This window comes from Tupaia chinensis, unplaced genomic scaffold (genome assembly GCF_000334495.1).
Source record: "Tupaia chinensis unplaced genomic scaffold, TupChi_1.0 Scaffold141517_1, whole genome shotgun sequence".
Lineage (NCBI taxonomy): Eukaryota > Metazoa > Chordata > Mammalia > Scandentia > Tupaiidae > Tupaia > Tupaia belangeri.
The window spans coordinates 252,979-266,418 of NW_006201378.1; the positions used below are offsets into that span (position 1 = coordinate 252,979).

The 13,440-nt window shown below is 37.3% G+C and overlaps 1 protein-coding gene across 1 annotated transcript in view; it reads left to right on the top strand.

The window, feature by feature from the left end:
* CSMD1 (CUB and Sushi multiple domains 1) overlaps positions 1 to 13,440 on the top strand; it is a gene marked incomplete at its 5' end in the record, with an annotated part of 442,872 nt that overhangs the window by 252,303 nt on the left and 177,129 nt on the right. The window contains 2 exons of the mRNA XM_006163216.1: positions 952 to 1,140; positions 13,018 to 13,195. Of these exons, the coding sequence (XP_006163278.1) occupies positions 952 to 1,140; positions 13,018 to 13,195 (367 nt within the window). The remainder of the gene's footprint in view (positions 1 to 951; positions 1,141 to 13,017; positions 13,196 to 13,440) is intronic.

Sequence of the window (13,440 nt, forward strand, 5' to 3'; positions counted from 1 at the left end):
ATTACATGCAAGGGGGATGGAGCAGTTTTTTTCCTAGGCTGATTCTTCACAGTGTGGCTACGTAGCTGTATTAGAAGTGAGTTCCCTCTCATCTTTCTGTATGAAGGCCCCCTCTAATGATGAAATGATAAGAGTGGTTTTTGACCACTTTGGCATGTTTATATCCTTTCCAACAGGGTGAGAAGGAAAAGTCTGCACAGTGGCCCTTTGACTTTAAGACTATAATATCAGGAGATGACCCTCTTAATGAACTAACTAAGCCTTGACAATTTATTGTCAAATTTTAAAATCATATGTGTACAAATTATGTTTATTACCCATCAGCCTACTTCAATTTTATTCTAGGGAACGTGAAAGACTTAAGCACAATAAGTTACATGTTATAGGATTGTACCATCATAATTGATATTTAGTGATGGTGTGATTTTGTAAATGAAGAAGGAATGGATTTCCCTGTTTTATTTATATTAAAAATTAAGTTTAACAACACAACATACCTCCTCAGAGAAACATTTAGATTACAATGTAATATATTTCCCAAGGGAATTAGTTGGTCTATGTTAGTCTAGAATTCTTTGTAGGCCCTTTTTATTGTCCTTTCTATTACTTATTTTTAAATTAAAACCTTTTTAATTAGAATGTTTTAGATTAAATTCATGTCACATTTTCTGCAACGTAAGCATTGTCATATTTCTTCTCGATGTGTGTTATATGTTCTTTCTAAAGCACATAGTAAGTATTCAAGACATTTTTGCAATTATAATTCTACAACCATTAATAATTACCATTTTACTCAGGATAGCGACTGACAATTTGGAAATGACGCTTTTTATAACATACATTCAAAAAGTGAATCTTTGGAAACTCCATGTGATCACAGTCCTCCTCTAAATTCTAGACTCATTTAACCTTTTATGTATGAGATTAATTTTGTCTGTCTGTTTGTTTCAGCCTATGAATTACAGAACTGCCCAGATCCACCTCCGTTTCAGAATGGGTATATGATGAACTCGGATTACAGTGTGGGACAATCCATCTCTTTTGAATGTTATCCTGGATACATTTTAATAGGCCATCCTGTCCTCACCTGTGAGCATGGGATCAACAGAAACTGGAACTACCCTTTTCCAAGATGTGACGGTAGGTTAATCATTTTTCCTGAAAGCAATTTAATTTGCCAAGGATCGAAGTGCATTAAATATTAAATAAACATATCTAATACTTAATTTAATCAACCGATCTTCACTGAGAATCTGTTTTTAGATGAACTCTACCAAATATGTCTGAAATATACCATAAATCAGTAAATTTAAAATAATATACAGCCCTTGATGTCAATGAAATTATAGGGAAAACAAAAGAATAAACAGATAATTCTAATGCAAAATCAGACAGAAGGAGAGTTGTTATGAGTTACAGGAATGGAAGACGGATTCACTTGAAAAATCTTAGTGATGTCAATAGCATTTAGTTTTTCAGTGGTTACATCAAATTGCGGAATGAGCGGGAGAAAAGGTACTTCTTAATTTTAGTCTAGATTTTTGCTTGCTTAAGTTTTATAATAATCACATACTTTCGATTTTGAGAAAACTGAATTCATCTTTGTAGTAGGTCTCTGCTCCTCACAGATGGAGAACATTCCAGGTAGAAGAGACACTGTAAGCAAAGATGTAGTTTACATATAGTCTTAGGAGACCATCCTGTGAAGAGTTAGATCCTGTCATTCATTTCTGGACTCTGCAGTTTGAGAAACATGCCAGGCACACATGCATGCGTGTTCAAATTCCTGATAGGAGGGAGAAATAAAGAATTAATTGAGGTAAAAAAAAAAAAAAAGAATTAATTGAGGTGTGGCCACCCCTCATGGGGCAGGCTTTCTCACTCACTCTCTACCCAGTATGTGCACACGTTCTCTGGCAAAATTAAAACAAAACAAAACAAAAGAATGGTCTTAGGAAAAATGACTAAATGACGATCAAGATTTTTTTAGAGATACTGGAATCAGGTTATTGGGCAGTAGTGAGGGGGGAGATTTGGAATCATGAATGTCCCTAATTTGAGCAGGAATCTATTTTAAGTTTCTGTGTCTAATTGTTATGATGACTTACAAGAAAGTTTTGTAATATCAAGTTAAAATAAGAAGATCAGGTACAATATGTTTGTGAAAGATGCATATGTAACAGAAAATTTACTGTACTCAGTAGTCTAACATTATAGATACAGTACCTTTAAATATAGAATAGATAAATATTAAAATTACAAACTCTGTGGGACTTTGAAATGCTAAACACTTACATCCCGTGGGGAAAAGGAAAAGACAGTTAGCTTTGTTCAAATTTCTTTTGTGAAGTAAACATACACAAACACACACAACTCAGTGGACTTTTTTTTTTTTGGAGAGATTTTCGCTACAGGGCACGTGCACTCGCCAGACAGACAGAGAGAGACATAGAGACCAGGATGGTCATGCCACAATCCCTCCATTCTCCTCTCGGGATCTTGGGCACGCACGCACACGTGCCCAGCGTGAGTTTTAAGCCACCGGGTCCGGGACGCAAACCGCAGTCGGCTACGTGGGAATCCAGCGACATAGCCATTACGCTAACTGCTGGTTCTCCAAGTCAGTGGACTTTTTAAATCATACTTTTCACCTGCATTTTTTCATTCTATATTATTATAAAAACAACTATGAGAATAAGTAACTGTATTTCAAAAATTTCTTAGTTTACCATTTATTTTGTATGAAATTGCATTTTAAAATTAATTTTAAAAGACTGAGTATAGGGAACCATTATCTTCTAGTAATTAACCAAAATGACGAACACCAAGGAGGAAAGAGGAGAGGCACCCGATATATGTTCTCTAGGCCTTTTAGAAAGCATGGAGTTGTTTCTTTGGCAACATACATGCAAATCTACAAGAAAGGTGATATTATAGACATTAAGGGAATGGGTACTGTTCAAAAAGGAATGCCCCACAAATGCTACCATGGCAAACTGGCTAAGTCTACCTTACCCAGCATACTGTTGGCATTGTTGTGAACAAACAGGTTAAGGGAAAGATTCTTGCCAAGAGAATCAATGTGCATATTGAGCATATTAAGCATTCTAAGAGCAGAGATAGCTTCCTAAAATGTGTGATGGGAAATTATCAGAAAAAGAAGGAAGCCAAAGAGAAAGGTACCTGGATTCAACTAAAGTGCCAGCCTGTTCTACCTAGAGAAGCACACTTTGTGAGAACCAATGGAAAGAGGCCTGAGCTACTGGAACCTATTCCCTATGAATACATAATGGGTGTTAAAAATAAACTAGTCTATGGTCTATAAAAAAAAAAAAAAAAGACTGAGTGTAGCAGTATCCTCAGATATTTTTTCCTTAAAACATCTTAAATACTACTTTAAATTTAAAAGTTCATTTATCTGTGTAAATTACTTTGAAATCATCATATTGCAACTTTTTCTTATTTGCATTTTTAGCTTGGATCCCTTGAATTCATATGTAAATGTAGACTCCTTGGCTTGACATTAAAAAGTCAGATTAAATATTTAATTTGATTTCATTGCTTTTCCAAGTTGTTTTTCAATATGGAAATAACTCCTCTGGCTTACAATGATTTCATTAGTGTGTAAACAAATACATCTTTTCTGGTATCATTTGAATTTGATGCCATCTTTCTGATACCATCATGGTATGTAATACTACCCAGAGTTAGCCAAACTATAACATGAAGCTAACGTCCTTCTGACTTCCAAAATCAACCTGAAGTGTGAGACTTCATTAGAAGAACTCATTGAAAGTTATTATACTCATTGTTATGGTTTACTGGGAAAGAATATGTTAAAATCATTCAAGGAGAAAGATGCATAGGGTAGAATCTGGGCTATTTATCACTATCTGTCAGAGTTGATGTGGGACAGTTTACACAGGATACTGCTCACCTGGGATGTTCACTTGAGCCTTAACATCTAGAGGTTTTATTGAGGTTATGCTGTGACTAATTTTCTATGTGGTTATCTCTGCCTAAAGGTGAACTAATGTGTGATCAACCCCAGCCTAAATCACATGGCTGTCCTTTCTGATGGAGCTAATTCCCACCCTGACATTCTTGGGTTGACCAGCCCCATTATACACCTGAGCACTCCTATCAGAAGTTATAACTACCTGTCAGAAGCAAGGGCAAAGGCCATAGCTCTGTGTGTGCCAGGTCACTTTTTTGGGCGGGAGAGATTTTTCACTATAGGGCATGTGTGCTCACCAGACAGACAGAGAGAGAGACATAGAGACAGAAAGCGAGAAATCACCCCTCAGGGGGGATGGTCACCCCGCAGTCCCTTCTCCTCCATTCTCCTCTCGGGATCTTGGGCATGCACGCACACGCGTCCAGCGTGAGTTTTAAGCCACCCGGTCCAGGACGTGAACCATGGTCGACTACGTGGGAGTCCAGTGACATAGCCATTACGATAACTACTGGTTCCCAGGTCACATTTTTTTATAAAACAAAAATGTTTACCAATATATTTCTCTTCCTGCCAAGAATATCATAGACAAAATTTTTAAAAAAAGAAACATAGGAGTCATGTAGAATCATATCATAAGTAAATTTAGAAAGCAATGAGAAAACCATATACAGGCTGACTGAGATAGAACTGAAAAAAGTTATTCCATTTACCATAGCCACAAAAAGTATAAGATACTTAGGGATAAATCTAGCCAAACAAGTTAAAGACCTCCACAAGGAAAACTACGAGAAGATAAAAAAGAAATTGAAAATGACACAAAAAAGTGGAAGTACATCCCATGTTCCTGGATTGGAAGAATTAATATAATCAAAATGACAATTCTACCCAAATTAATCTACATATTTAATGCAATGCCAATCAAAGTACCAGGCACATTCTTCACAGATCTAGTAAAGACAATCATAAAGTGTGTCTGGTATCACAAAAGACCTCACATTGCCAAAGAAATTCTGCACAAGAAGAGTGGAGTGGGTGGCATCTCACTCCCTGACCCAAACATATACTACAAAGCTGTGGTAATCAAAACAGCATGATACTGGCACAGAAATAGACACGTGGACCAATGGAACAGAATAGAGTGCCCAGAAATAAAATCTCAAACATACAGTCAACTGATTTTTGACAAGGGGTACCAGTCAATCCAGTTGGAAAAGGAAAATCTCTTCAACAAATGGTGCTGGAAAAACTGGATTTCCACCTGCAGAAAGATGAATCTGAACTTGTACCTCTAACCTCTGCTGAAAATCAAGTCAAGGTAGATCAAAGATCTAAATTTAAGACCTCAAACTATAAAATTCCTCCTGGAAAACACTGGGGAAACTCTGGGAGACTTTGGAGTAGGGACTTCTTAAATAAGACCCCCAAGGCACAGTCGGTAATCCCCAAATAGACAAGTGGTATTACATCAGACTAAGGAGTTTCTGCATGGCAAAAGACACAGTAATTAGTGTAAATTAGTGTGACAGCCCTCAGAATGGGAAAATATTTTTGTAAACTATGGGTCTGATAAGACACTGACAACCAGAATTCACAAAGAACTCAAGTAGCTGTTCTGAAAAAAGACGATCAATCCTATTAAAAGATGGGAGAAAGAGTTGAAAAAAAAAAAAAAAACTCTTTAAAGATGACATACAAATAGCTAAAAGGCATATGAAAAAAATCCTCAACATCCTTCATTGTAAGAGAAATGCAGATCAAAACAACAATGAGATACCACCTAACCCCAGTCAGAATGACTAAGATTTAAAAAAACAGAAAATGATAAGTGCTGGCAGGAGTATGGTAAATAGGGAATTGTCTTACGCTGCTGGTGGGAATGTAAATTGGTCTAGCTACTGTGGAGAACAATTTGGAGATTCCTCAAAAATCTACAAATAGGACTACCATATGATCCAGCAATCCCACTCCTTGGTATCTACCCAAAGGACAGAAGAATACTTAATCGGAAAAGTACTTTCACATTGATATTTATTGTGGCACTATTTACAATTGCTAAGTCACAGAAACAACCCAAATGCCAACACACAGGTAAATGGATAGAAAAACTGTGGCACATATACTCTATGGAATACTATTCAGTCATAAAAAAAAAAAAAAAAAAAAAACAAGGCCCTGGAATTTGATATAAAGCTGATGAATATGGAAGATTTTTTGCTGAGTGAAGGAAGTCAGGCTATGAAAGAGAGACATTATATGTCTCCACTTAACATAGACTGACTGTCCGCACTCTATGGTAGAGACTGAAAGACTGGAGAACATAAAAGCAAGTGTGTGTGAAAGAAGAGGGTCTGAGGAAGGACATTTAGAAGAAAAATAGGGAGGCAAAGCACTATGGGGACAAAGAAATATGGTATTATCTGTTGAAGATAATTTATAGTTTTATCAACTGTACTACGGAGAACTGTTCACCTGTTAAAATATCCATTTTGTAAGCCAAATAATGTGATTGAATGTATAAAAGAAAATGAAATAAAAAAAAAGAAAAAGAAAAACAAAGAAAACCATACACAGGATTTTCCAAGAACCATCTAATGTGTTTAAGATCTTTTCCAACTGTATCAAAATAAAACAATAAATAAATAAAGCAAAAAGCAAGCAGACATTATTTTCACACTTAAGTTATTTTATCTGTGAAATGTTATTATTTTTAAAAGTGTTTAATAAGAATGACAGGGTTGTCCAGCTGTCTATTTATGCTCAATTAGACCAAAGGTAAATTCTTCATAGAGTTAGCAACAAACGCTGTTGACAATTTACTATCCTCATGTAAAATGCATTGTGTTGGGCTGGCAGATGGCATAGTAGTGAAACATGGACTCCCACATTGTCAGCTGCAGTTCAAGTCCCAGACCTGGCATCTTGAAAATCGAGTTGGTGCATGTGCATGTGTGCCCAGAATCCCAGAAAGAGAATGAAGAAGGGATTGTACTGTGGCCATCCCTTCTTGGGGGAGAGGATGACTTCTCACTTTTGCTCTCACTGTCTCTTTCTCTCTCTGTCAAGTACATGTGCCCCATGGCCAAAACCTTTTTAAAAGTATTTTGTTAATTTACAGTGGTTTATCATTTCAAATTCAAGGTCTCTATCATAGGGAAAATGTACTGAAAAAAATCTTCAAAAGTCCAGTCCTATAGACTTAAAAAACTTCAGAATAAAAAGATATTTCATTTGAACAACTTCGGGGTATCTTTATTAAATATTGTCCAGCCCAAATAATTAATATTTAAGAATTCCACATTCTGAGGCATTCATCTTTACAAGGATATGTTAAATCAATTTTTATTTCTTTTCCTAAAATACTTATGTTGCATAATAATCTATTATATAAAATCGGTACATTCTAAACTTAACTGAAAAAATAGGATCTGAAAGTCAAATGTCTGTTAAAATAAATAAAGGGATATATCTAAAAGGAACTTAAAGTATTTAAGACATCATTTTTCTGGCAGTGGTATCATTATACAGATTCTTAGTTTTAAAAAATGGTTATAATGATTACAATATGGTATTCAAGAACTAAATATAATTTGCTAATAAAAATGCACTCATGCTCACTAATATAGCTCCAATTATTGTATTTGTTCTTGACCTAATGAATTCTCCGTCTCTGAAATATTTACGTAGACATAGTTTTAACATCTTTGAATTTAAATACTGTCATAATATACCTCAATTTAAAATGCATTTATATGCCTACAGTGAAGACTCGTGTGGATAGAGGTAATTATTTAGATAACCAGTATGTTACAGTAAATGTGTCTGAGTTTGATAGATTTTTGCAAGCAGAAAATAGTTTGATATGAAAGCAAGTCAACTTGAGAAGTACAAGCAGTCACAACATATTATGTTAATGGTTTTTAAATTAAGGTTTAGCACATTGATTAGTAAATTCAGAAAAGAATATTTCCCAGTAGTTCAGGATACAATTAACTTTAAAAAATTATTTTTCTTACTTGTATCCATAAATATCATTTTTATCATTTCTATGAACAAAAAAAACTCTCTTAAGTTAGAGTATACTCTGTCTCCTTACCTGAAAACCATCCTAAGGACAACAGAGTAAGAAAGAAAAATACTGAGATTGGAGATACCTCTGGTGCATCACCCATTAGGTGAGATTAAGTTCAGCGCTGGACTATTTTAATAGCCAAGAGTTTTAAATTTATAAATATTCATACCAAATGTATTTATTAGTATTAATATTATTACTCTGTAATTTTTTCACACTCTTAAAGTTTTTTCAGAAATCTTTGTTTTGTTTTGTTTTTGGAGCGGTTTTTGCTATAGGGCATGTGTGCTTACCAGAACGACAGAGAGCGACAGAGAGACAAAAAGAGAGAAATCACGCCCCCGGGGGGGGATGGCTATGTCACAATCCCTTCTCCTCTATTCTCCTCTTGGGATCTTGGACACGCACACACACACACCAAGCATCAGTTTAAGCCACCCGGTCCGGGACTCCAATAGAGGTTGACTACGTGGAAGTCCAGCAACATAGCCATTATGCCAACTGCTGGTCTCTCTTCAGAAATCTTAATATAACCTTAGAAAAATCCACCTTTAAATTATTTGAGACTCTCAGTGGGTATTTAGGATTTTTTTTAATGGTTCTAATTTTAATGATTGATAAACTATTATTTAATATGGTCTGTCCATCTTTATTCCAAGAAAGTCAGTCTCATTGCCTATATTTTCTAGAGAATAATATAGCACAATAAAGAGATTCTCAGTGCCCCCAAACACTCCAAGTCCAACTTTAGGCAAGCAAAGCAATGGTGCCTGCCTCCGCCACCCTTGTTGATGTCCGTCATCTTTCTCAGCTTATCTTCTACCTTCTAGCTCACTTCGAACCTGACCGAGAGATATACCCAGCACAGTTTTCTGTGCGAACGACCTGAATGCATCCCCTTCCTAAATCAGAATGATTGATACCAACTTGAGAACAGAAGCCACAAGGGAGACTTCGGATGGGCTAGGAGTGGGTTGGGTGGGAGCTAGTGGAGCAGTGGTGACTGGTTTAAAGAGGCACCTGGAGGACCAGCAGGGGGCATAGCAGTTACTTCACTGGACTCCCACATGGCCGACCAGTGTTCAAGTCCTTGACCTGGTGGCTTAAAACTCATGTTGGGCACGTGTGTGTGAGCTCAACATCCTGGGAGGAGGGTGGAGAGGGATTGTGACATGGCTATCTTCCTGGGATCATTTCTCACTTTCCCTTTCACTGTGTCTGTCACTCTTTCTCCAGTGAGCACACACATCCCAAGGCAAAAATCTAAAAAAATACAAAAGCACCTGGTAAAGTTCACACTGGCTATGACACTCAAGTTAGATGTCAGCACCACCATTTTCAACACAGATAATGATCTAGAATTTGATCAAAATATGTAGCTTCATTATTCTTTTAATTTGCTAGAGGGTTCCTGCACTGGTCAGAGATAAAGAGAGAAAGAGAGAGAGAGGATACGGGAGAGGGAGAGGGGAAAGGGAGAAGAAGGGAAAGAAGGAGGGAGAGGGAGGGAGAGAAACCCTCAGCAAGGCATCTCATGCTACAATCTCCTCCATTCCTCCACACCATCAGAATTTGGGGCACTTGTACACATGAACACAGCATATGTCTTTTCAAGCCACTAGGCCTGAACTCAAACTGGGCAGTCATCCATGTATGGTCCAGCTGCCTTTACAACCTGCCCCGAATTGGCCCAGCCTCATCATTTTTTTGGTGTTTTTTGCCTTAGGGCATGTATGCTTTGTGTGTGTGTGTGTGTGTGCATGTGTGTGTGAGAGAGAGAGAGAGGAGTGAGAGAGAGAGAGAGAGAGAGAGGCAGACACTTAAAGTGAGAAATCTGTCCTATCCCAGGGAGCATGACCACACCACAATCCCTTCTTCATTCTTCTCTTGGGATCTTGGGCACACACATACATGCACCCAGCATGAGTTTCAAGTCACTAGATCCTGGACATGAGCTGCAGCCAGCTACGTGGGAGTCCAGTGAAGTAAACACTAGGCCATCTGCTGGTCCCACTAGCGTCATTCTTTATAAGTATTCATTTTTCTCTTGAAAAATACATGTGGAAATAGCTTGAGAATGTTCTGTCATTGACTGTGTTTTGCACAGATACCGTTTCTCTAACCTGACACTTAACATCCCTGTGTATTCCTGAATCTGTAAATGGATACTCATCTGTTCACTGTGCTGCTCACAGCAGTCCCGAGCTGGGCTGCCTTTCTAGCCCATCCGCCTGTGGTGGAGAATGTGCTGGTGCTCACATGGTCTGCTGGTGGTCTTCCCCGTCCTGTTCTGACTAGATCTCCCAGGCAGACCAGTGAGAAGCTGGGGGAGACCTGCCATGCTCCCCACTGAACTTCATCATTGATCTCCAGTTCAGTCTCAGCTTTGAACCTCACCTCCAGGAAAAGAAGGCAAAAGCAGATACCCGTTCCTGTAGAGTCAGATCAGACATCTCCAGTCCCCGTGGAGTTCAGTGAGATACCACCCAGATGTGGGACTCCAAACATCCTTTGATGTCACTATAGGGAGGATAAAGACTTCTTCAGAACTAGATATAGGTCAGGCCAGGGGAAGTGGGAGAAGAAATCTTGATTCATTTTATCTTAAGGTCCTCTTTCTTTCATTTCTAGCCTGCACAGCAGGAAGGTTACAGGATTTTGCCTTGAGAAAATTTTGTTTCTGTACTGATGGGATATTATTATCTCATGTGACAAGGAGCATCTGCTCTTGTCCTTGATAGTACTTTTACAAGTTGAACTTTTACTAATTCAGTAGACTTTGTTTAATTTGTAGCTCTCTTTTCCAGTATTCAGTAAGTTCCACAAAGACTGTAATACAGTTTCTATGGATTGCTGGTGTATCCCTAGCCCTAAGCATGCTTCCTGGTACATGATAGATTCTCAACAAATATTTGTTGAATAAGTGAGTGAAATGATTCATTAATTCAGTCTCATAGATAAATCATGCTAAGAATGAATGACTTGCTCAGTGTCATGGGCCTGTTGAGTGACAAAGTGTATCAGAAATTGTGGTGTGTCATAACAAGAAAATCACCACAACCTGTCTCTCGCCTTTTAAGAGGTGTGAACTACCTGGGTTTTTTTTTGGTTCCCCCCCCCCCCCCGGTGTTGGTTTGTCCTGTTTTGTTTTACCAGTGGGAGGGTGCTATTACCTCTAATGTGCTTGTGCAATTACAAGATTTATCTTGAAAAGCCAAAATGCAAGAGGGAAATCTTAGAGTCATAAATCAACTCTAAATGAATACCATCATGCATTACGTAAGGTAGGCCATCCTAATTGCTTCAATGTGTTTATTATTAAAGTGACTTCTGCTTATTCTCTTACTCATTCATCAATTCATCAATTACTTGATGTCAAGTTTGTATCAAGATCTGAACTAGACAATGGGGATTAATGAAAGGAGGCTGTGGCCGAGATGGGCGGAGACACAGACTCAGCCTTCTCTAGCTGAAAATAATGGGGAAGAACAGCTGGCAGCTAATTATAGCCACATGACAAGTGAACAGACATGGCTGTCTACACCCCAAAGCAACTGGGAAAGACATTAAGGAGGCAGTGACATTTGAGTTGATTTGGGAGAAAAAGACAAATTCACCCTGGCAGCAAGGTAGGAGAAAAGTGTGCACCCTTTTCCTGCAGGGTGAACACTTTTATGAAATCTGGAGGTGAGGAAGAACATGCCATCTTTCGGGGACAGTAAATAGCTTGTGATGACAGCATCTTTTTTGGGCCCGTGTCACAGATCATAGTCTCAGCATATGCCAAGCCCTGACCTCATAGAATTTGCAAAGTTGGAAGCTCCAATGATAATTTGCTTTGATAAGATACAAATACAGGTTTGTCTGGCTCCACACCTCACTAAGTAATAACTATACTGTGAAACTCTATAGTGCTCTCTGAATCGCTCCTTCTAATGAATTTATACAAATAGCCAGCCAGATTTGGTCTTTGTACGTTGGAATGTATTTTTTTACCACCTTTGAAATCAGCATGCGTCTGTGTAATTAGCCTAGCAGTGCATTTTATACTGCCTCTTGGTAATTCATTGGTCTTTATACTGCCTCTTGGTAATTCATTGGTCATTATCTTAAATTGTTGTGACCCTTTTCTTCTTGTTTATCTTTGTATGTATTTTGGCCTTTTTACTCCACCTAAGTTCTACACTTTTGTGGTCAGTCTTTGATAGCCCTGGGAAATGCAGGCTACTTGTAGAGGCTCATTCCACATCTGTTGGTTTATGATTTGGTTTCAAGCCAAAAATCTACTTGCCTAAGACTTTGATGCACTATTTGAAATAAGATTACATTGCAGTTTATCCTACTAATATTGGTCATGTGGTTTTCCCATAAATAGAATAACTATCATGGCAACAATAAATATCAAGTTATAAAGCAACCTAAAAATAGTCTGGGTATTGTGATTCTTCACATAATTGAACACTAGTAAAATCGAGATGTGCTCAATAAAGCAACACTTAGAAATTTTATCTCACTTCTTTAAGAATGGATAATATCTTTGTTTCAAGGCAAAAAGATTGGATGCCACTCTTTTAGACAGCTTAAATAGACTTTAGAAATGTGACTTAAACCAAAAAATCACATCTATATGTGTAAAATTTCCTCAAATCCATTATACAGAACAGGCCAGCGGATTATCAGCTTGGTCATAGGCAGTCATTGGTGAAGAATTATTTTATTAATCATATGAGAATGATTATTCTGAAGGGATTTTTGAAGATTTAGAGACTATATTAAGTAAATCTCAGATCACTTCATTTAGAAGTATGATTCTTCTAAGGTTTCTGGATTTTAGGGGCATAATTTTGACAAAGTAGTCACTGAGAGGTATTTTACAATTATTTCTTATGAAGGAAAATTTTGGCTAAGAGACTTTTTGGAGATGGAAATATTTAACTAGATACTTTCTAGAATGAACTATATTGGACTTATTTTTTGGCTTCCTTTTCAGCTCCCTGTGGATATAATGTAACGTCTCAGAATGGAACCATTTATTCCCCTGGATTTCCAGATGAGTATCCGATTTTGAAGGATTGCATTTGGCTCATCACGGTGCCCCCGGGACATGGAGTTTACATCAACTTCACTTTGTTACAGACAGAAGCTGTTAATGATTACATTGCTGTTTGGTATGAGAACCTTTCAAGTAAAAAATCTGTAATTGTGAAACCTAGTTTGATTAGTACTTAATTATGTCAGATTATATATTTAAAAATGAACTAATTAGATCAATATTGAGAAAGAAATTTACCCATGAAATCCTGAGATAGAATAAATTTCATATAATGCATTTTGGTTTTGCTACATGGTAGAAATATCTGGGAATCTGGGAATACTTTTTTTTTTAATTTTTTCAGAGGGTGCCTGGGCTTTC